The sequence below is a fragment of the Schistocerca piceifrons genome, chromosome X (assembly GCF_021461385.2).
Source record: "Schistocerca piceifrons isolate TAMUIC-IGC-003096 chromosome X, iqSchPice1.1, whole genome shotgun sequence".
NCBI classification, from domain to species: Eukaryota; Metazoa; Arthropoda; class Insecta; order Orthoptera; family Acrididae; genus Schistocerca; species Schistocerca piceifrons.
Window position 1 is genome coordinate 216,010,924 of NC_060149.1, and position 24,217 is coordinate 216,035,140.

The 24,217-nt window shown below is 44.5% G+C and overlaps 1 protein-coding gene across 4 annotated transcripts in view; it reads left to right on the forward strand.

Moving 5' to 3' along the window:
• Position 1: 1 nt before the first annotated feature.
• LOC124723171 (inner nuclear membrane protein Man1) overlaps positions 2-24,217 on the forward strand; it is a 349,300-nt gene continuing 325,084 nt past the window's right edge. For all 4 annotated transcript variants that reach the window (XR_007006525.1, XR_007006526.1, XM_047248368.1 and 1 more), the window contains exon 1: positions 2-834. Coding sequence is in view for 2 of the 4 variants with exons in the window: in XM_047248368.1 (XP_047104324.1) it covers positions 180-834 (655 nt within the window). In the remaining 2 variants the exon portion in view is untranslated. The remainder of the gene's footprint in view (positions 835-24,217) is intronic.

Sequence of the window (24,217 nt, forward strand, 5' to 3'; positions counted from 1 at the left end):
TTATAGTGTCTGTGGAGAAGTTGTTTGTGAATGTTGAGTTTGTATGTTGGTTCAAACGAATGGTTGCTAATTTATTTTCGTCGTTTGGCGTGAAAGGTATTTAATATATTCCAGAAATGACGTAGCTGTGCTGGATAGTGTGAGACCACTGAGTTTGAAGAAACGTTAGTGTGAAAATTATGGCCGATATCAGTCAGCTTTCAAATGAAGAAATTAGGGCTGAGTTGCTAAGATTCGGATATCATGTGGGGCCAGTGACACAATACTCCCGAAATGTTTATATTAAGAGGCTTCAACAACTTTTATCTGAAGATGAGGATAGTCATACGAAATCGGATATTAGGACAAGACTAGCAACATTAAGGCTTTCAACATTAAGCTCAGAAGAAGATACCGACGAAGCAGGAACAGAATCTTCGAACAGAGGTGGTAGAAAGAAGAGAAGAAGTTCGCACTTTCCTCCGAGCAACGTACCGTATAGAAATTCACGCGCAGCACCAAACATACAAGATCCTTGCATTGTTAATGCGTTCAGAGTACCAGTTATTCGACCAGCACGTAGAAGTCTATTGGAGAGAGCAGCTGGGGACGTGAGAGAACGTGCAGAATTCAGAGGCCGTTATGCGGATTATTCATCAGGACTGGAAAGTTCGGAATCTGAAGATGCTGATGCACGATCTGGGTTTCAATCTCGTAAAAAAAATGTATCATCGGACGTCACAAGTAGGCCTATTTACCATTCCAAAACAGCTGAGAGTCGTAGGAAGTTGTTACCTACAGGAACATCAACTTCAAGCTGGCTGTCCACTATTCGCTCTGTCATTAACCCACTGGGTAAGTTATTGTATAATATACAGAAAAGTGAAACTTCTCTCCTCTGTATGGGTAACTTTTACTGTAGGTAGTGTTGGTAATGGCATTTTCATTAACTGTTTCATTCTTGAAGAAATTATAGAGTTACTGAATTGTCAGATAACCTTAATTGGAGTGCATGCGAATATGTTGTACGGTAAATAACAAATTAACGGTAAAAAATTCATGCACTTAATTCGTATGTATCCATGGTAACATTGTAATGGCGCATGCAGCCCATTTTTATTTTTTTAAGGCATTGGTAATTAACATTTTATGGACCTTGATCTGTGGTCTAGGGCAGGTTTCTGAACGGAACCAAACGTTAGGCACAGATATATGCTGTAGACAACAACATTGTGTCCATAAAACAAGAATCTCTAAGGGTGTAAATACTGCCCATGAAAGCCTGCGTTCTATGATTTTTTTGTTTTCCTGATAAATTGTTTTTTCTAATGTAAAAATGGTCATGGGGTAGTTGCAGTCCACAATCACAGCTAACTATTTAACTATTCTGCAGCTTTAAAATACAAACTCATATTTCATCTATTTAGTATGAGATGAATGGGGCACACCATCCCCATAACTGTTTGTTAATTTGGGAAAACTTTTTTATATGTAAATAACAATCTAGAATTATACAAAGGCATGTGTTGCTCTCTTTGTACCTTTTTTTCTGCATCTGCATTCTATTTTTTCTTTTTCGTAGTATTTCCATACAGCCATTGTTTTTTGTGTTTGCTGGGATTACTTTGATTATAAGCTTTACCAGGGACAGTGCAACAAATTTTCACAGCCACTGACTTTTGAAATTGGCTAATTTGTTGCCAGTACTTAGTAGGTGGTTCACCAACTAGGTGTTCAACAGGAGATGGTGTAATTTGTTGTATTCAGTAGGACATGGATACAGGAGGAACAATATATGGGACAAGAGTTATAAAGTGCCCTCCCACCCCTACCCCCTCCCACTGACTTGATAAACAATCTTTTTTTTCTTTCTTTTGCTTGTGCTGTTATCCCACGGTTTTGAAGGGTCAGCATGATTAGGATCAGATTTGGCAAGGTTAATGTTAAGGAGTGGCCGGATGCCGTTCCTGCCGCCACCCTGTACCCCCCGGGACGGAATTATAGTAGGTTGAACGTGGGGACCAGCCTGGTATTCACCTAGTGGGATGTGGAAAACCGCCTAAACACCACATCCAGGCTCGGTGGCACAGTGGCCCACATCGTTAATCCGCCAGGTGGGTTTGATCTGGGGCCAGCGTGCCTACCTGAGTCCAGGAAGCAGCATATTGGTGCTCTCGGCTAACCTGGTCAGTACTGGCTTGATAAACAATATTTGTGTAGAATATGCATCATAGTCCTTATTGGAAATGTATATGATGTAATACAACCTTTCATGGTTTATGTTTCATTTGTTGTAATTTATAATGAAACGTATTAAGGAAATGTTGACTATGACAGATTTCTCACACAATTGAAAAATGTACTGAACTAGTCACTATGTAAGGTCCACATGCTGTCGTAATGATGTGTGTTAAACATGAAGGCATTGTTGGCAACCGTGAATGTTGATGTCGGGCTGTGCTGGAAATTAGTCTACGGCCAGAATCTTCATTTTGCATTCACATTTGTTGGTTTCGCCTGCTTGTAACCAAATTGTCATCGTTCAGCCTATCGTAGATCTTGTTCTCCGCTACAGATCAGTCTGTCACTACAATAAAGGATCCCCTGTAGGATGAAGTGGTGCACTACCACAGTCTAGCTGAAGAGTTCTTCTTTTATGACTTGCAGCAGAAAATGCTGTACCAGGTCCTTAATTGCACACTTAAAGTCAAACAGTGGAATGCAAAGCCTGTGGTAATTTAGCAGTAGACACATGTGGCACAGAGGAGTGTGCACCTATTTACAGAATCTTACTGTACAGGAAACAGGTATAGTACAAAGCAGTTAAACACTTCTGAGAGTGGTGAAAAGCTATAGGCTTTCCCAATGGATTGCAGTGTTCGAAAAATGCTACATTTCGATAAGTGTTACATATATATCTTCTGGTGAAGATTACTTTGCCAGAAGCAGACCAGTGTGACATTCGTTGAAACGTCGTGGTTTATCAGCACTGCCACCTAGCTGGAAACCTATGACCTTTTCATCAGCAGTACAGACTGGAAATGTCTTCATTCTTTCTACAACTATTTAATGTATATACTAAGAGGTAAGAAAAATAAATAAAATTCCGGTATTTATAACATGAATATGTACATATAATGGGAGGTGGTGTTATAATGGAAGTTTGTTGTTCAGGGGTGAAAGTCAGCAGGGTTTGCAAAGGTGAACAGGTAAGCGCCATTATTGCTGTTCAACAATTTCTAGTTCGGGACTTTTAACTTTATGTGAATCAAAATAAATATAAAACTTTAGAAGCCATCTTTCGATGGATATAAAAAAGGTAAGAAATATCTTATTGAACAATACCATTATTGTTTCTGTGGCACCATCTTCAGGAAGCTCGTTTTGCATCTGGCTGGATAAACAGTTTTCTCCTACCAGTGCCAAGGCTTCCCTCCTTGTACCACTCTCCTCGGAAACGCATAGATCAGTCGTCAGTAGGAGCTGCAGCTTGTGGATCCAAGGAGTACCCATGCTCAATCCATCCCCATGTCCACAACGGATAAGCCCTCGATAAGCCCTCGCAAGAGTTTTGGCCACTACAAGTTGCGAAAGAGGAAAAGGAGAAGGGGAGGGGAATCTGGAGAAAGCTACTCCAGTGACCCCTCCCCTTGTAATGTTGGGAGCTAGAATGGACTCACGGTGATTCCTTGTCTGTTGTAAGAGACAACTAATAGGAGTCTTTTTATTTGCTCATGTTTTTGCCTTGATATTTTGACAGTTCTTTGGACTTCTGAACGTTTTTGACCATTTTACTTCTTTTCCCTCACTTTCTTCTTCTTCTTCTTCTTCTTCTTCTTCTTCTTTTGAAGTTCTGATCCCCATTTTTGGTTTGACCTCCACTTTCCAAATTTTACAGAAGTGCGGTCCGTTTGGGGAAGGATGCCTTACTGTGGTGCATTAGCTCTCCACCGTGCATTATCTCTTGCTCCTACCAATCAAGTGGATGTATCTTTGCTTCCGAAATCCAGTGTGGTAGCCAGTCCATAATATTTGGGTCATCATGTACCCTCCTGGTGGTAGCCCACTAACAATGGAGGGATCCCATTGCTGATGCCGCCCTGTGTCAGCTAAGGAATAGATACATATCCACTTTGGGGTACCAGGACTCTGGGCAATGCCTGCTGTGCTAGGTGGCCTTTGCCTTGGCAGGGTGAAGCACTTGGGGAGAGCCAGTGATCAGAATGAGTTGCATAGCGTGGATGATCCACAATGAAATGGTTCAAAATTAATGGTGGCTGTGCCACCATGGCCATCTTATCAATCAGGAACAGTGATTTTAAAGCAGTGGTTTACAGTCATATTTAATTTCCATCTTTAACCATGCCTCAAGATGAGAGCCAGATAAGGATTAATAGAAGTGGTCAATTTGCTTGAACTGAAAGCGAATCTTTTGCTAAAATGAAGCCACTGTTTTTTTGTTGAACATATTGAAGATAGATTTGGGGAGGTTGCTGCAATAGAGAAAATGAGAAATGGATCTTTGCTGATCAAAACATCGCACGCCAACCAATCGTGGGCACTTCTGGCCTATGTCAAAATAGGAGATGTACCGATCACAATTTTGCCTCATAATGAGCTCAGTAGAATTCGAGGTGTTAGCTTCCATCAGGACCTAATGCTAAAAACTGATGAAGAGCTGTATACTAATCTGGCATGGTGTGGAGTTCATTTTGTTCACATCCAGAGGGACCCACGTATAATAGAGTGAACACTGGAGCTTTTATCCCAGCCTTCAAAGGCAAAGTTTTGCCTGAGAAAGTTAAGGTCATGATTTATAGGTGTGATGGGACAAGTCCTCATGTTTTTCTAATGAGGCTATCTGTAGGGCATGTGGACGGGCATCCCATAAGGGTAATCCTGGTGACGAACTCCCTCAATGTGCCAAGTGTCCGGAACTGTAGTCTCCTCATTCACCACAATGTTCAGTGATCAAGAGGGAGAAGAAAATTCAAGAGTATAAAATGCTTGAGCGGTTATCTTATCAAGATGCAAAGAAAAACTTTGAAAAACTTAATCCGAATTATATGGTCTCAAATTTTGCAACTGTTGTGTCACAGTTTATACCTCCCATGATGACAAGGTGTTGCATGACACCTCCTGGTCCTGGTCGTATTCCAAGGCCTGCCCTACAGTTGTGGGACGGAATGTCAGCTCCCTCGCCTCCTACATCTCCTAGCACTGGTGGTTCCTATACCATCAGTGTGATCAGAAATGTGTAGCCATCCTCTGGCGGTGTTAGGGATGAGGAAACATGTCAACTTGCCCCCACTCTCCCAAGCCAAGGATCAGCGGCCACAAGCTGGGGACCAAAGAAAAGTATGGTTCTCTTCGCTTCTGGTAGATAAAATGGGGAAATCTTCACAGAAATCCAAACCTCATAGGAGGAGCTGAAAGATAATCCACTTTCTGAGGCTTTGGATGCTCCGCTCTCCGTCCCTGCGGCAGTTGTGCCTATGCACACTGGCAATGGATCGCACAATCAGGTAGACTGTGACCCTGTAGCAATATAATCACTCCCATCTTTTCCATTTGCCACTTTCTCAGCCCTGACTCCAACACTCCTTCAATGGAATTGTAATGGGTACTATCGCCATCTGACTTATCTCCATCATTTAATGGCTACTTATGCCATAATTGGCATAGTACTTTAGGAAATAAGGTGTACGGCAGCATGCTCCCTGCTCTGAAAAACTACAAACCCTACTGTACCAATCACGTTAATGTCAAGATAGCATCCAGTGGTCTCTGTACACTCTGATACTTCCAGTGAGCAGGTGCCCCTTACCCCTGCACTACAGGCCGCAGCCGTGTCTACCTGTCAGTTCATACAACAATATGTGATGTTTATCTACCCCCCAAATGGACCTTTCCAATATCACGAGCTGTTAGAGTTAGTGGAACAGCTACCTCCACGCTTCCTCTTATTGGGGGACTTAAATGCCCATAATCCTCTATGGGGCAGCAACACTATGTCTTGCAGAGGCTGAGTACGAGAACACCTCATTTCGGAACTGGACGTCTGCCTACTCAACACTGGAGCTGCAATACATTTCAGTGCCGCCCACAGAACATACTCAACTATTGACCTCGTAATTTTCAGCCTGAGTATCTCACCCCTGACTTAGTGGCATGTCCATGGCAATCTTTGTAACCATGTCCATTTTCCTATCATTCTCTCGCTCTCCACTTACAGACATGTGGAACATGCTCCATGGTGGTTGCTTCAGAAAGCTGACTGGCAGCTTTCATCTCTACAGCCAGTTGTACAATGGATATTGACAAAGTGTTAAGGATACTATTGATGCTATAATTACTTTTATTCACGCTGATGCAGCAATGGTGCCCTACTCCTCTGGCTCATCCCGACAACCACTGGTGCAATGGTGGTCTGAAGATATAGCCACAGCTATCGGGGAATGCCACAGAGTGCTTCCACAGCACGAGCATCGTCTCTCTATGGATAATTTAATAGCATTCAAGAGAATCCGGCTGAAATTGCAAGTTTTTAATGAAGAAAAGGAAGCAGGAGTGTTGGGAGCAACATGTATCATCTATGCAATTCCACACCCCATCATCCCTAGTAAGGACTAAACTCAGCCACATTCCGTGGTACTTGCAAAATGTTTTGCAGCACACTTTGCCCTCATTTCCTGACCCAGAAACACGTTATTGAATGCCACCCCCTATCCTTCCATGCACTCAGCTCTCTATCAGACGACGACCCTTTTAGTGCATGGGAACTTTGCAGTACTATGACAAAGTCTCGAGATATGGTCCCTGGATCCAACAAAATCCACAACCAAATGCTGAATCATCTTGTCATGACAGCAGGAAACATATCCTCAGTCTTTTTAATCAGATTTGGTGGGAAGGAGAATTTTGGTCCCAGTGGCAGGACGGTATTATCATCGACCAATCTCTCTGACGAATTGGCTGTGTAAGCTATTCGAACGCATGGTCAACCACTGTCTTTGTTGGTGCCTTGAAGCCTGAGGGGCATATATCATGGTTCTGAAGTGACTTTTGGCCTTTCCAGTCCACCACAGATCATCTGGTTAATCTGGAGTCTGCAGTGTGCAATGCTTTCGTGCATTGCCAACATCTGATTGACATGTTCCTCGCCCTACAGAAGGCATATGATACCACCTGGCGACATCACCTTCTATCTACACTGCATGCATGGGATTTCTGGGGAAGTTTTTCCATTTTTATCCAGAATTTCCTATCTCTCTGACTTTTTCAAGTCCAGATATGTTCGACTGTTAGCAACTGATATGTCCAGGAAATTGGAGTCCCTAGGGATTGGTTCTGAGCGTAAATCTGTTTGTTATTGACATCAATGGTATTGTAAATGCAGTGGCCCCCACAGTCTCTCTCTCACAGTATGTGGATGATCTTCGCCTGCATTATGCCTCTGCATCACTGTGCACAGCTGAACGCCAACTTACAGGGTTGTTTGGAGAGTACATGACAGCCTTAATCAAAGCTATCAGTTTTCTCCTACCGAATGGTAAAATCTGCACTGATTCCGTGGTACTTGCAAAATGTTTTGCAGTGCACATTGCTCTCATTTTCTGACCCAGAATCGCCTTATTGAATGCCGCCCGCTACCCTTCCATGCTGTTGGCAATGGGGGCGTTCTGTAAGAGCCCTGTCGACAGCCTCCTTCTGTTGGAAGCCAGTGTGGGTTAGATGACAACAGCTTCTGGCAAATTACGCAGTCACAATCTTTCAGATACCTAATCGCCCATGCCACTCAACTCTGTTCCACAACCAACAGTTTAAGACTGTTTGCAAATCATCCAAAACTGTAGACCAGCTGGGATCCGACTCAATACTCTACTGAAGGACCTCCAACAGCCTCCTTTAGTCTGTGTTCCTAGAATTCCCTGTCAACACTCCCCATCGTCTATGCTCTGTTCTGATATACAGATGGACCTCTTTTGTAGGCCCAAGAAGTATGTTGATCCTACCCTTCTCGGACACCTGTTTTGTTCAATCCTCAATAATTATTCTCATGTGGTATGCATCTACATGGATGGATTGAAAGTCAGTGACAGAGTTGGTTACACTTTTGCACATGCAAGGGGACACAAGAAGCACTCTTTGCTGAGTGCCTGCAATGTATACACTGTAGAGTTGGTTGCCAAATCTCAGGACCACCGAGTGAGGTGGCACAGTGGTTAGACACTGGACTCGCATTCGGGAGGACGACGGTTCAATCCCGCGTCCGCCCATCCTGATTTAGTATTTCCGTGATTTCCCTAAATCGCTCCAGGCAAATGCCGGGATGGTTCCTTTGAAAGGGCACGGCCGCCTTCCTTCCCCATCCTTCTCTAATCCGATTAGACCGATGACTTCGCTGTCTGGTCTCCTTCCCCAAAACAACCAACCAAATCTCAGGCTTTGCACGTCAAATCCCTAGCCGCGATGAACAGATTAGAAATCTGTAGTAATTCCATGAAATGCTTAAAAGGCATATGCCAGTGCTATCCCTAAAATCTTTTGGTCGCCAACATCCAGGACCTACTGGTTGACATCAATGTCTCTATAAAGACAGAGACCTTCATCTGGACACCAAGCCATATAGGCATTTCAGGAAATGAACTCGCCGACCATCTAGCAAAAGACACAACTACAGGAGATAAGCTTCATGTCGGAATACTGGGCACTGACTAAAGATTGCAACTTTGATGCAATATTTTTAGGCTCTGGGAATTTGAATGACAAGCTACTATGACCAAAAAAAAGTTGAGAGCAATTAAAGGGTCTACTAAGGAGTGGCATACATCTTTCGAGGCCTTTCAGTAAGATGCTATTGTGTTGAACCGACTGTGCATTGGCCACATCAGACTCACCTACAAGTTCCTTCTGTGTTGGTAGGATTCTTCCCACTGCAGCTGCGGCAGTGTACTGATGATGGTGCATGTCTTTGTTGAGTGTGTCCTACTGGCCAATGTGTGGCACTCTCTCAGCTTCCCTACCTCACAACCTCAGACGCTTGCGGATGATGCAACAGCCACTACCAAATTGCTGTATTTTCTGAACGAGAGTAGATTTTACATGAAACTATAATACTCCTCCACTTTCAGTCGTAGGGATGTTTGTGGAGGGAAGAGCTTACCCTTCAGTGGGTACCCCCATGCAGCTGCAGGTTAATTTCGTCCCCCCCTCACCTTGTTATGCCTTTAAACCCTCTTGTGCAAGATGCTGCCCAGGTTATCTCTTATTTTCTTTTACCTGTCGTGTTACAACTACTGTCGCACCCTTTTTCAAACTCCTTGATGAGCTTATATAGTTTGAGCAGCCAAGTCCGCACTTTTTTCGCTTTTTACCTTTTTACGTGTTTCTCACACGAAATGGAGGGATGATGACCCTGTAGTTTAGTCCCTTTAAAAACATAATCATCGTCATTATCTGGTGACCCCTGAGGTGCCTGATGCTGCCAGGTCATCAGATTCTGATATTATATAGCAACTAGTATAGTGTGTAGGTCTGCCTGGGAAGACAGGTGGTGTGGATCTGCTCAGTAATAAGTGAAGTATACCATGTGGTGTGTCAGCCAGTAATGCAATTCTGTCTGCTCTATGTGTGATGTATATTTTTGGAAAGGAGCTGAGCATTTAATATCATTATTTGGTAGTGGAGAGTGTGGATGATCACTCTACAAAGGTCGTGCTTGCAGACTACTTCCTTTGTGTTTCAGTTGTACAAAACCCCATGTTCACCACTTTGCCCAGTATCTAGAATACCTGCTTCCTGTCAACAGCAAGTCACAGCTGTCACTCCCCCCACCCCGTCTCATAGTTCCCTCGGCACCATCTTTGGGAACCACTCTGTACCCCTGACTGGAGAAGCAGTTTTCGCCTCCTGCGTCTATCGGTGACAAGGCTTCCAGAAACCCACAGATCAGAGGCCTGACACCAGTCATTGGCAGGAGGAGCTGTGGCTTGTGAGTCTCAGCACTACCCACTGATCATTCGTCCCCATGCCCACTGTGAATAAGCCATTGCAAGAGTCTTGGCCACCAAAAGTTGCGAAAGAGGAGGAGGAGAATAGGGAGAGGACTACTCTGGTGACCATGGAGGTGCCAGATCCCTTTATGTCATGGGATTCTGAACCAACATTCAGTTATTCCTCCTGCCTCTCCCCCTCCTGTCCCATCTCCCCCGTCAGTGACAGGCAGTCATCAGTGGCCATGATCCATCACACCTAACCAGGATACCCTCAAGGTGGTGATACGGTGGATATAATTGTCACCTGCTGGAGCTACAACTAATTTCCTCTTATTTTGAAGGCTCTGTTGCTCTCTAAGAAATGCTCTTCACTGATAACTGTTCCTCAATGCTTCGAGGTTACCATGCACTCTGAATTGTACTGGCCCTGAGAGAGCATCTGGAGGGTTTGTGTATTGGTTTGCACAGATGTTGTCAGTGAATTTACTCCCCTCTATACCACATTGGAAGCAATAGCTGTGCCAGTGTAAACTACCCCAGTGATCGCCAATTGTAACCTATATTTACCTCCATGCAGAACACTTACTTACCCTAAGACGACTACTTAATCCATCCACTCTCTCCCACCTTTTCTTTTACTTGGAGATTTCAGTGTGCACCCTCTATCTCCCCCCCCCCCCCCCCCCCCTCCTCCCCAGTGACTCAATGACTATCTTTGTTGCAGTGACCCCTTTCTGGTGATTCTGTCACTTCCTTGTTACCGCCCAACAGACCAATTACTGTGATGGGCTCCTCAAAGACCCAACTGGCAGTTATGTACCTCTGCTGTCACCTTCAACACCTCTGTGTCAGAGTGCATTGACGAGGTTGTGGAAGACATCTTTGATGCGATCACCCATACCTGTGGAACTGCTATTCCCTTTCCTGCAAGCACCAACCAGTGGCATGGTGGACCAAAGAAATTCCAACTGCTATTCATGATTGTCGAAGAGCCCTGCAACGTCTTGAGTAGGCTCCTCCTCAGGCTACACTCCTCATTTTTAAGTGACTCCTTGCTAAGGTCAGCTATCTAATGAAACATACTAAGAAGGAATGATTGGAGTGCAATGTCTCCTCCATGGGAATGTATGCCTCTTCACCCCAGGTGTGGACCGAACTCTGTAGGTTTGTAGGTCCTCAAAGATCAACAGCTGTTCTAGGTCTCATCCTTCAGGGTGGTCTTTGTACCAAAATATCTTCTCTCACTGAATACCTTGAGACTAACTTTGTGACACCATCAGCATCCTCTTCTTACCCAGCCACATTTCAAACACATAAATGAAAAGTTGCTTCATCCTCTGCCAAGCTGAATTACCTAATGAACCTTTGACTGCGAACTCATCAAAGGATATGAGTCCAGGTCCTAATTTGATTACAGTCAGATGATTGAACATCTGAATGTTATTCAAAAACTCCATCCACTCAGGTTCTTCAACCATGTTGGCTAGAAGATGTCTTCTCTTCACAATGACATAGTGTTATTGTCCCACAGTACCTAAGCCAGGCAAAATCCCAACATCCATGACAGATACTGACTGACTAGCCCCACCAGTGTACTCTGCAAACTTCTTGAGGGGATGGTAGCCCTTGAGAGGATGGTAGCCCTCCAGTGTGTTGGGGCTTTTTTCCCCCGATCAGTGTGGTTTCACGACCAACCATCTGTTTAGATTGGAAACAGCAATCAGACAGGCTTTATCTAAATTCCAACACCTCTGTGCAGTCTTGTTTCGACCTTCATAAGGAATACAACATCACTTGGCATCATCACATTATACTTACCCTCCATGACCAGGGCTGTTGACACTCCGTTATTGATTTATATTCATCATTTTTACCCCACCAGTCATGGGGGGCTAGGATTGGTATGCCACTCAGCTGCCCATTGGTTCAAGAGAAAACCATCCCACAGGGCTTTGTGCTGAGTGTTACGCTCTTTCAAATATCCAAAAATGGGCTAATGACTTTGGTTGGGCCACTTGTCACACCTGTGCTGTATGTCACAGATTTTCACATTTTGTATAGTCCCTAGTCAGTAGCCTTGATTGAAGGCCAGCTTAAAGCTCCTATCCTAAGAGCTTTTGCTTGGACCCTTTCCCAGGGTTTTCCAATTTTTTGGATCACCTTTTTGATAAAAAGCTGATTTGGATGTCCCATATTTATCAACTAAAGACTAGTTGCATGCAAATTGACATTCTCTGCTTCCTTGCCCACATGTCTTGATGTGCGGATTGTGCAGCTCTCCTCAGTATTTACTAGACCCTGGTCTTGTGCATATTTGACCATGATTGCCAGGTTCATGGCTCAATGGCACCTTCAGCTTTGAAATTGTTGGATTCAGTCTATCATTGTGGAATAACACTGACCTCTGATGCCCTTCGACTGGTCTCTTAGACAGTCTCCTTGCTGAAGCAGGAATCTTCCCTCATCAGCTGTAATGGTGTCAACTGTTGCTCACTCATACAGTCACTATCTGACAGTTTCCTAGTCATCCAGCTTACCACATCCATTTGGCATAGGAGGGCCATTGACCCTGTGACACCCACACTCATGTGCCTTTACCATTTGGAATGCTCCTCGAGGCCTTCTGCACCTAACTTTAGAATGTGTTCTCCTGCACGCCACACCTTGGTTAGTACTTAGGCTTATAAGTATGATGGATCAATTTCAAGATATTAGAGTTTGTCACTCCCATGATCTTTTGGCATTTGTTCCTTTCAGTTCTTTATGTGGACTGATAAAATAAGAAATCAGGTTCTTTGCAGAATTGCTAAAGAAAGGAGTATATGGGAAACACTGAAAAGAAGGGACATACAACTGTTAAGACATCAGGGAATAACTTCCTTGCTGCAAGAGGGAGCCGCAGAAGGTAAAAACTGTGGAGGAAGACTGAGATCGGTATACATGCGGCAAATAATTGAGAATTTAGGCTGCAAGTGCTAGTCTGAGATGAAAAGCTTGGCACAGGAGAGGAATTCATGGAGAACTGCTTTAAACCATTCAGAAGGCTGGTGACACCAAACAAGTTGTATCAGGCCACTACTGTCATTTACACTGATTGCTCTAAAACTATAGATACACTTTTATATTTCCCGTGTCAGGAACAACATTCGTTGCCAGGAAAATGTAGTATTTTTACGGCATAGCTGATAGCAATTAACATAGCACTATGTTTTATTAGACAGATCTCCCTTAACCACATTTTAATTTGTTGTGACTCAATAATCACTATGTAGGCCATTGGTGGATGTTACTCTTGTCGCCCTGTAATTTCTGCTATTCATGACCTCCTCTCTGGTCTTAGTCATACTGCCTACTCAACTGTCTTTCTCTGGGTCCCAACTAACTTGGATATCCTAGAGAATGATTTGGCCAACCATTTGGCTAGAGAAATGAATACCTACCCAACATTCGCTTTGATCATCTCAGATGCAGATTTGCAGCTGCAAATACTTTCTCTCCTCACGCGGAGATGGTACATCATATAGTGGCTACTGTCCCTTCTTGATAAGCTCCACATTATCAAGGAGAGTACTGCTGCACAGCTTTCCTCCAAGAAGGAATCCGCTGTCCTATGTCGCCTCCACATCGGTCATACCAGGTTAACTTGGTTTTATTTTATACACTCCTGGAAATTGAAATAAGAACACCGTGAATTCATTGTCCCAGGAAGGGGAAACTTTATTGACACATTCCTGGGGTCAGATACATCACATGATCACACTGACAGAACCACAGGCACATAGACACAGGCAACAGAGCATGCACAATGTCGGCACTAGTACAGTGTATATCCACCTTTCGCAGCAATGCAGGCTGCTATTCTCCCATGGAGACGATCGAAGAGATGCTGGATGTAGTCCTGTGGAACGGCTTGCCATGCCATTTCCACCTGGCGCCTCAGTTGGACCAGCGTTCGTGCTGGACGTGCAGACCGCGTGAGACGACGCTTCATCCAGTCCCAAACATGCTCAATGGGGGACAGATCCGGAGATCTTGCTGGCCAGGGTAGTTGACTTACACCTTCTAGAGCACGTTGGGTGGCACGGGATACATGCGGACGTGCATTGTCCTGTTGGAACAGCAAGTTCCCTTGCCGGTCTAGGAATGGTAGAACGATGGGTTCGATGACGGCTTGGATGTACCGTGCACTATTCAGTGTCCCCTCGACGATCACCAGTGGTGTACGGCCAGTGTAGGAGATCGCTCCCCACACCATGATGCCGGGTGTTGGCCCTGTGTGCCTCGGTCGTATGCAGTCCTGATTGTGGCGCTCACCTGCACGCCGCCAAACATGCATACGACCATCATTGGCACCAAGGCAGAAGCGACTCTCATCGCTGAAGACGACACGTCTCCATTCGTCCCTCCATTCACGCCTGTCGCGACACCACTGGAGGCGGGCTGCACGATGTTGGGGCATGAGCGGAAGACGGCCTAACGGTGTGCGGGACCGTAGCCCAGCTTCATGGAGACGGTTGCGAATGGTCCTCGCCGATACCCCAGGAGCAACAGTGTCCCTAATTTGCTGGGAAGTGGCGGTGCGGTCCCCTACGGCACTGCGTAGGATCCAACGGTCTTGGCGTGCATCCGTGCGTCGCTGCGGTCCGGTCCCAGGTCGACGGGCACGTGCACCTTCCGCCGACCACTGGCGACAACATCGATGTACTGTGGAGACCTCACGCCCCACGTGTTGAGCAATTCGGCGGTACGTCCACCCGGCCTCCCGCATGCCCACTATACGTCCTCGCTCAAAGTCCGTCAACTGCACATACGGTTCACGTCCACGCTGTCGCGGCATGCTACCAGTGTTAAAGACTGCGATGGAGCTCCGTATGCCACGGCAAACTGGCTGACACTGATGGCGGCGGTGCACAAATGCTGCGCAGCTAGCGCCATTCGACGGCCAACACCGCGGTTCCTGGTGTGTCCGCTGTGCCGGGCGTGTGATCATTGCTTGTACAGCCCTCTCGCAGTGCCCGGAGCAAGTATGGTGGGTCTGACACACCGGTGTCAATGTGTTCTTTTTTCCATTTCCAGGAGTGTATAATGAGCTGCCGCCATGTTGTTTCTGCAGAGCCTTACAGTCAGTACCTCACATCCTGGTGGAATTCCCCTCCTTCTCCATTTTCTCTGAGAAAGTGGTTTTTGTTCTCAGATATAATGTATTAAACTGCTTTTCAGAGGGAAGGGGCAGGGTGGTTGGGCTGCAGCATCTCCCACTGCATGCTTAGGCTGGGTGATCCTCAGCTCTACCTCCTTTGCCAGCTGCCTCAGTCATCCCTCCTTTACTGTGCTTTACTTGCTTATGGATATGGTCAGCCCTTTTTCTGCTACACCCCATATTCCATTTTAGGGATAGCACTCCGATTAATAGTGGATTCTGTTCCCCTCTTTACTGAAATGGCTCCTGTCAGATGCAGAGCTGCGGAGGACTCTAACCTGATCTCACCCACCTTCTGACCCATCACCTTGTTTTATTATTGATGATCCAATGGATATCCATTACGTTTTTGACATTCTCACTTTTATTATTACACTAGTGAACCCGGCAATGCTTGGCAATGGCTAAATATATATGGGAATTGTATGTGCGTCCTAATCTCATACTCTCCCATCTATCTGTCCATCTCCCTCTTCCATTCTCTCCCTGTACCTTCTCCTACCCCATCTCTCTGTCTGTCTGCTCCTCCACCTCCTCTATGTCTATTGAAGTAAATTGGTCAATAACTTTTCGAGAATTTTGATAAAAATGTAAAATGATGTCATATATATATATATATATATATATATATATATATATATAATGGAAGGAAACATTCCACGTGGGAAAAATTATATATAAAAACAAAGATGAGGTGACTTACCGAACAAAAGCGCTGGCAGGTCGATAGACACACAAACAAACACAAACACACACACAAAATTCAAGCTTTCGCAACAAACTGTTGCCTCATCAGGAAAGAGGTAAGGAGAGGGGAAGACGAAAGGAAGTGGGTTTTAAAGGAGAGGGTAAGGAGTCATTCCAATCCCGGGAGCGGAAAGACTTACCTTAGGGGGAAAAAAGGACAGGTATACACTCGCACACACGCACATATCCATCCACACATACAGACACAAGCAGACATATTTAAAGACAAAGAGTTTGGGCAGAGATGTCAGTCGAGGCAGAAGTGTAGAGGCAAAGAAGTTGTTGAAAGACAGGTGAGGTATGAGTGGCGGCAACTTGAAATTAGCGGAGATTGAGGCCTGGCGGATGACGAGAAGAGAGGATATACTGAAGGGCAAGTTCCCATCTCCGGAGTTCGGATAGGTTGGTGTTGGTGGGAAGTATCCAGATAACCCGGACGGTGTAACACTGTGCCAAGATGTGCTGGCTGTGCACCAAGGCATGTTTAGCCACAGGGTGATCCTCATTACCAACAAACACTGTCTGCCTGTGTCCATTCATGCGAATGGACAGTTTGTTGCTGGTCATTCCCACATAGAATGCATCACAGTGTAGGCAGGTCAGTTGGTAAATCACGTGGGTGCTTTCACACGTGGCTCTGCCTCTGATCGTGTACACCTTCCGGGTTACAGGACTGGAGTAGGTGGTGGTGGGAGGGTGCATGGGACAGGTTTTGCATCGGGGGCGGTTACAAGGATAGGAGCCAGAGGGTAGGGAAGGTGGTTTGGGGATTTCATAGGGATGAACTAACAGGTTACGGAGGTTAGGTGGACGGCGGAAAGACACTCTTGGCGGAGTGGGGAGGATTTCATGAAGGATGGATCTCATTTCAGGGCAGGATTTGAGGAAGTCGTATCCCTGCTGGAGAGCCACATTCAGAGTCTGGTCCAGTCCCGGAAAGTATCCTGTCACAAGTGGGGCACTTTTGTGGTTCTTCTGTGGGGGATTCTGGGTTTGAGGGGACGAGGAAGTGGCTCTGGTTATTTGCTTCTGTACCAGGTCGGGAGGGTAGTTGCGGGATGCGAAAGCTGTTTTCAGGTTGTTGGTGTAATGATTCAGGGATTCCGGACTGGAGCAGATTCGTTTGCCACGAAGACCTAGGCTGTAGGGAAGGGACCGTTTGATGTGGAATGGGTGGCAGCTGTCATAATGGAGGTACTGTTGCTTGTTGGTGGGTTTGATGTGGACGGACGTGTGAAGTTGGCCATTGGACAGGTGGAGGTCAACGTCAAGGAAAGTGGCATGGGATTTGGAGTAGGACCAGGTGAAACTGATGGAACCAAAGGAGTTGAGGTTGGAGAGGAAGTTCTGGAGTTCTTCTTCACTGTGAGTCCAGATCATGAAGATGTCATCAATAAATCTGTACCAAACTTTGGGTTGGCAGACTTGGGTAACCAAGAAGGCTTCCTCTAAGCGACCCATGAATAGGTTGGCGTACGAGGGGGCCATCCTGGTGCCCATGGCTGTTCCCTTTAATTGTTGGTATGTCTGGCCCTCAAAAGTGAAGAAGTTGTGGGTCAGGATGAAGCTGGCTAAGGTGATGAGGAAAGAGGTTTTAGGTAGGGTGGCAGGTGATCGGCGTGAAAGGAAATGCTCCATGGGTTACATGCAGTCTCCCATCCTTCATCAAGGACACCAACCACTTCCTTGAACGCCTGGAATCCTTACCCAATCTGTTACCCCCAGAAACCATCCTTGTAACCATTGATGCCACTTCCTTATACACAAATATTCCGCACGTCCAGGGCCTCGCTGCGATGGAGCATTTCCTTTCACGCCGATCACCTGCCACCCTACCTAAAACCTCTTTCCTCATCACCTTAGCCAGCTTCATCCTGACCCACAACTTCTTCACTTTTGAGGGCCAGACATACCAACAATTAAAGGGAACAGCCATGGGCACCAGGATGGCCCCCTCGTACGCCAACCTATTCATGGGTCGCTTAGAGGAAGCCTTCTTGGTTACCCAAGTCTGCCAACCCAAAGTTTGGTACAGATTTATTGATGACATCTTCATGATCTGGACTCACAGTGAAGAAGAACTCCAGAACTTCCTCTCCAACCTCAACTCCTTTGGTTCCATCAGTTTCACCTGGTCCTACTCCAAATCCCATGCCACTTTCCTTGACGTTGACCTCCACCTGTCCAATGGCCAACTTCACACGTCCGTCCACATCAAACCCACCAACAAGCAACAGTACCTCCATTATGACAGCTGCCACCCATTCCACATCAAACGGTCCCTTCCCTACAGCCTAGGTCTTCGTGGCAAACGAATCTGCTCCAGTCCGGAATCCCTGAATCATTACACCAACAACCTGAAAACAGCTTTCGCATCCCGCAACTACCCTCCCGACCTGGTACAGAAGCAAATAACCAGAGCCACTTCCTCGTCCCCTCAAACCCAGAATCCCCCACAGAAGAACCACAAAAGTGCCCCACTTGTGACAGGATACTTTCCGGGACTGGACCAGACTCTGAATGTGGCTCTCCAGCAGGGATACGACTTCCTCAAATCCTGCCCTGAAATGAGATCCATCCTTCATGAAATCCTCCCCACTCCGCCAAGAGTGTCTTTCCGCCGTCCACCTAACCTCCGTAACCTGTTAGTTCATCCCTATGAAATCCCCAAACCACCTTCCCTACCCTCTGGCTCCTATCCTTGTAACCGCCCCCGATGCAAAACCTGTCCCATGCACCCTCCCACCACCACCTACTCCAGTCCTGTAACCCGGAAGGTGTACACGATCAGAGGCAGAGCCACGTGTGAAAGCACCCACGTGATTTACCAACTGACCTGCCTACACTGTGATGCATTCTATGTGGGAATGACCAGCAACAAACTGTCCATTCGCATGAATGGACACAGGCAGACAGTGTTTGTTGGTAATGAGGATCACCCTGTGGCTAAACATGCCTTGGTGCACAGCCAGCACATCTTGGCACAGTGTTACACCGTCCGGGTTATCTGGATACTTCCCACCAACACCAACCTATCCGAACTCCGGAGATGGGAACTTGCCCTTCAGTATATCCTCTCTTCTCGTCATCCGCCAGGCCTCAATCTCCGCTAATTTCAAGTTGCCGCCACTCATACCTCACCTGTCTTTCAACAACTTCTTTGCCTCTACACTTCTGCCTCGACTGACATCTCTGCCCAAACTCTTTGTCTTTAAATATGTCTGCTTGTGTCTGTATGTGTGGATGGATATGTGCGTGTGTGCGAGTGTATACCTGTCCTTTTTTCCCCCTAAGGTAAGTCTTTCCACTCCCGGGATTGGAATGACTCCTTACCCTCTCCTTTAAAACCCACTTCCTTTCGTCTTCCCCTCTCCTTACCTCTTTCCTGATGAGGCAACAGTTTGTTGCGAAAGCTTGAATTTTGTGTGTGTGTTTGTGTTTGTTTGTGTGTCTATCGACCTGCCAGCGCTTTTGTTCGGTAAGTCACCTCATCTTTGTTTTTATATATATATATATATATATATATATATATATATATATATATATATATATATATATATATATATATATATATATAGATGTCTCTCAGCTAGAATGCGTTCATTACTCTGCAACTCACCTGTACTCGAGTTGATGCCAGCTCTGCCCTACATACCTGTCCTACTGATATATGTAACTTCTCTGTAAATTATTCTGAGCTCTGAGCTTCAGTGCATTCATTTTTGCGACTTGCTCAGCTGTTGTACGCCTGTGTGATGCTTATGCCCAGTACACTGGTCCTTCAAGTCCTAATAGTAAGAACAATATATGAAATGCCACAACTGCAAGGATTACGATAGACACACACCTTACACAAACCAAGATCATCGTTTATGGAATTTAAAAGAACCCTTTTCTTAGCTGATGGTTGAAAAACACATTTCACATCATATTTCTGCAAAATATGACAAATCCTGCTTGAAATACTAACTGCATGAGGCAAAAAGCCCATAGACTTTGGTGCCACCTAGGTATTATCATCTCTCATCTGGTGCAGGGTTGGTTGGTTGCATGACGCACATCTGCTCTGTCTTATACTGTAACCATTCTGATGAAAGCTGACCTCAAGATGGCCAAACTCAGCTGACAAGCTCCAGGATCTGAGATGTCGTGGGCCCTGTGAACCTAGGTACGAAGTACCCCATCAGGCTGAGCGTATGGTGAGAACTATCAGCCTGCTGATACAAATCATTTTGAGTAGAGCTCTGATGAATGCCATGTCCCAGTGTACCATCAACCTTTGTCCTGACCATCGCTATAAGGAAGGGAAGGCAACCATCCTTTTTCTCCTCTGTCATGAAATGAATATTTGTGTGGATTTTATTCAGGTGTTTTAAAAAGTCATTCAAATTCTCACTGCCATAATTCCAGACAGCAAAAGTATTATCTACATATCTGAAGAAACATGCATGTTTCAAAGATACCAACTCCAAGGCATGTTCTTCAAAGTCTCCCATAAACAAGTTGGCAATGGTAGGTGAAAATGGGCTTCCCGTCACAACTCTTTCTGTCTGCTCCTAGTATTGATTCAGCGTATTGCAAGGTCACTGCTGACCCCAGAGAAAGTATTGAGAGAAGACTAAAAGCCTCCCGAAGACAAGTTCCTTGTCACATGAGACTATCGAGAGTCTTAAATTCTTATTGTGCTGTGTTCCCCAAGGTTATATGGCCTTTTGAAGGTCCACAAGGAAGGGGTCCATCTTAGGCTGATTGTGAGTAATACTGATGCTTCGACATATAATGTAATGAGGTACCTTGCCACACTGTTGAGCCCACTAGTAGATCAGTGTGAGCATCACATTAAGAACTCAGTGGATTTCTTACATCAGTTAGAGGGAATGTGTTGGAATGATTCTGACAGTCTAGTAACTTTTCATGTGGTCTCTTTCTTCACTTGTGTTCCTCTTGTCATTTATTGCAGTTAGGTTTGGTGTTTGAATTAACGAACCTGTTTCAACACATGTTGACATCCACTTAAATTTTAATCAATGACCCAGTGCTTTGGACAGACAGGTGGAATTGCCGTGGGAAGCCCTTTGTCACCTATTATTGGCAATTTGTTTATGAAAGACTTTGAGGAACGTGTCTTGGAGTCAGTGACTTTGAAATCTGCATGATTTTTTTAGATATGTAGGTGATACTTTTGTTGTTTGGCATCATGACAGTGAGAATTTGAACAATGTTTTAGAACACCTGAATTCAGTGCCCTTGAGTATTTCACGATGGAGGTAGAAAAAATAGCTGCATTCCCTTCCTTAATGTGTTGGTCAGGAGAAAGGCTTGGTGGTATGTGGGGACATGCCATTCATAGGAAACCTACTCACATTGACTTGTATCTACAGGGTGCTATATCTCACCATTTGGCTCAGCCTGATGGGGTACTTCATATCTTGGTTCACAGGGCCCACATCATCTCAGACCCCGAGAGTTTGCAGCTGAGTTAGCCCACCTTGAGGTCACCTTTCATCAGAATGGTTATAGTGATAGATGGATGAGAGGTTGGTGACAGTAAAGTCTATGGCCTTTTTGCCTTATACAGGGAGAATTTCCAGCGGGACTGGTTGTATTTTGTGAATAAAGGATGTGAAATGTGTTTTTTGACCACCATCTAGGTTAGGATCCTTTTATGTTCCTTAAAGGATGATCTTCATTTATGTAAGGTGGCTGTCTATCGTATTCCTTGGAGTTATGGCATTTCATGTATTGCTCAGACTATCAGGCCTGTGGAGGACTGGTGTACTGAGAATAAGCATCACAAATACTTACAATAGATGAGGACATATGCTATTTCAAAACATTGTCTTGTCTCTGGTCAAATTATGGAGTATAAAAACACGGAGATTCTGCCGTGCACTTCCAGCTGTCAGGATAGTGATATTGAGGAAGCAATTGAAATTAAAAAGTAGCAATTAACTCTATAAATAAATATATAAACTCTATAAATAAATATATTAACTTTTACTTAAATTGTAGGTGGAATCCTGCTCTCTCCCTTGTCAAAAAACTACTGCCTCACCTGTTGGTTTTTAATTTTCACTATTGATAAGGCTACCTGAGTAAAACACACAGGACAAAAAGTTCATACAGAATTTGACTGCATACTTTCTTTATTAAATTATATTAAGATCATTACAAATTGGAGACTGAAGAAGAACAGTGTGTAGTTGAGGCAAGTTATTTAACCTTAGTAAAAATTGGAATGCATTGCTGGCTATTAAAATTACAACACCAAGAAGGATAGCAAATAACATTGTTCTTTTTCTTTTTGTGCATATATGGCGTATAAGAAGGGTGTGTGATTAAATTGGTACTTGGTTTAGGGATATATATCGTGCAAAATTGTTCAAAAATGTTTCCAGCCTGGCTGGACATAGTCAGACTGACTGTGGATGATTCATAGGTGTACATCTGTTTCAGCTCTGTGCCATAGTGTTGTGGCCATCTCTTAGCAATGCAAGATAAGTTATCAGTGGGTGAGAGGTCTGTGGAATGTGCTGGCCAGGACAATAATTGCCCACCCTTTGCATCACGATACATCAGGAGAACGTGGGAACCGTATTAACTTTCATTATCAAGTTGAAAGATAGTGTCATGGAGACCTTAGAAATAGGGCACACCCACTGGTATTAACATGTCACAAATGTAATGCCTACTGTCAAAGTAAACAGATGTGTGAACCAGAGATAATTGTGTTATGTACCCAATGGCATCCTGTGCCATTATGCCTGGTTGGTGCGCCCAGATGAGGAAGAGGAAGAACACAATCTGACAGTGTTCTTTCTTCTTTGAGGGTCTCATCACACAGTTGTGTGCATCATGATGCTGTAAGCAAAACCACAACTTGTCTGAAAAGAGATGTATTGCCACTCCTGTGTCCGGTGTTCTTAGACAGTCTGTGGTTCTCCAATCATCATTGCACAGTCCATGTGGATATTTATCTTGTTGCAAATGAGCCCGTTTCTCTACTCAAGTTGTGTTATGTAGCTGTACAGTACTGCATGTCTGAGTGAACAATATATCTATCCTCTTGGCCACTAGTTGTGTGGAGCTGTTGAAATGTTGCATGGCACTGGGTATGACCCTTCTCACTCCATTACTTCTATTTTTGAATTACAGTCCTGGAATCCAACCAATGTGAGCAGCAGTATAGTGGTTCAAGCTTACTTCTGTTGAATTCTGATACATGCTAGTAGGTGTTCCTTCTTCTTCCACAAGACATAACAAGATTTTTTTATTATTGTTATTGGCATTTGGCCGTAACAAGATCTCCTCCCAAACAAACAATGTTCACATACAATTCCTGAATGAGAACACACAGTGTAATCTTTCTTTATATACTGTATGTAAATGGCATCACTCCTATCTACTTTGTGCGAATGTTTTGTTATGCTGATCATTTGTACATCCAAGCATGTGGTAGATCTCGTGGCAATTTGATGCTTGTTATGCGTCATCTGATGTTGCAATTTCAGTGGCCAGCAATGTAACAGAGCAAGAATATGTTTCAGAGTGTTATAATAAACTTCTGTCTTTGATGTAACTTGGTAGACACCAATGTACAGCCCATGAGAGGACTTCTCCATTTTTAGCTGCTCTTCCAACATTTCTCGTAGCACACGTCAGCTACAGTTGACAATTAAGAAGTTGAATAACAGGCAGAGAAAATGAGTTTTAAATGTCTTGCTAAGAGATCTGTATGTGCCCTTTTTAATTGCCCACACATTAGTTTTAATTTGCCTAAATTAAGAGTGAGGTACACTATTTTAAATTTTAGATTAATAAAATAGGTCTCGAGCCTTGGTTTTGGTGAGAAGTTATGTGGCTGCCACACCTTAAAAATATGAAGGAAAGGTGTCTCAGAACACTCAATATTTTAACATAGGTTGGTCATAGGGCTTTGGGGCAGACAGAATTTGTGGGCTCCAGTATTATTGAATACTGCTTTTCTCTTTCATGCTGCAGCTGGTAACTGTTTGTGTGGTGACTGATGAGAAGTGGAACACGATGAATGATGAGTCGACTGATTAGACAAGGTGGCAGAACTAGTGAGGAAGTAGTGTTTGATAAACATTGTCACGATGTGGAGTATATGAACTTACATAGCATCATAATGGAATATATTGTGTTTAATGTTGTCATATAAAACAGAATATTCCATAAAAGTTAAACTTTACTCTTAGGTTCATGCATAACCACAATCTCAAGAATTGGGAAATTTCGAAAATAACCCACTTAGTTTTCGGAATGGTATTTG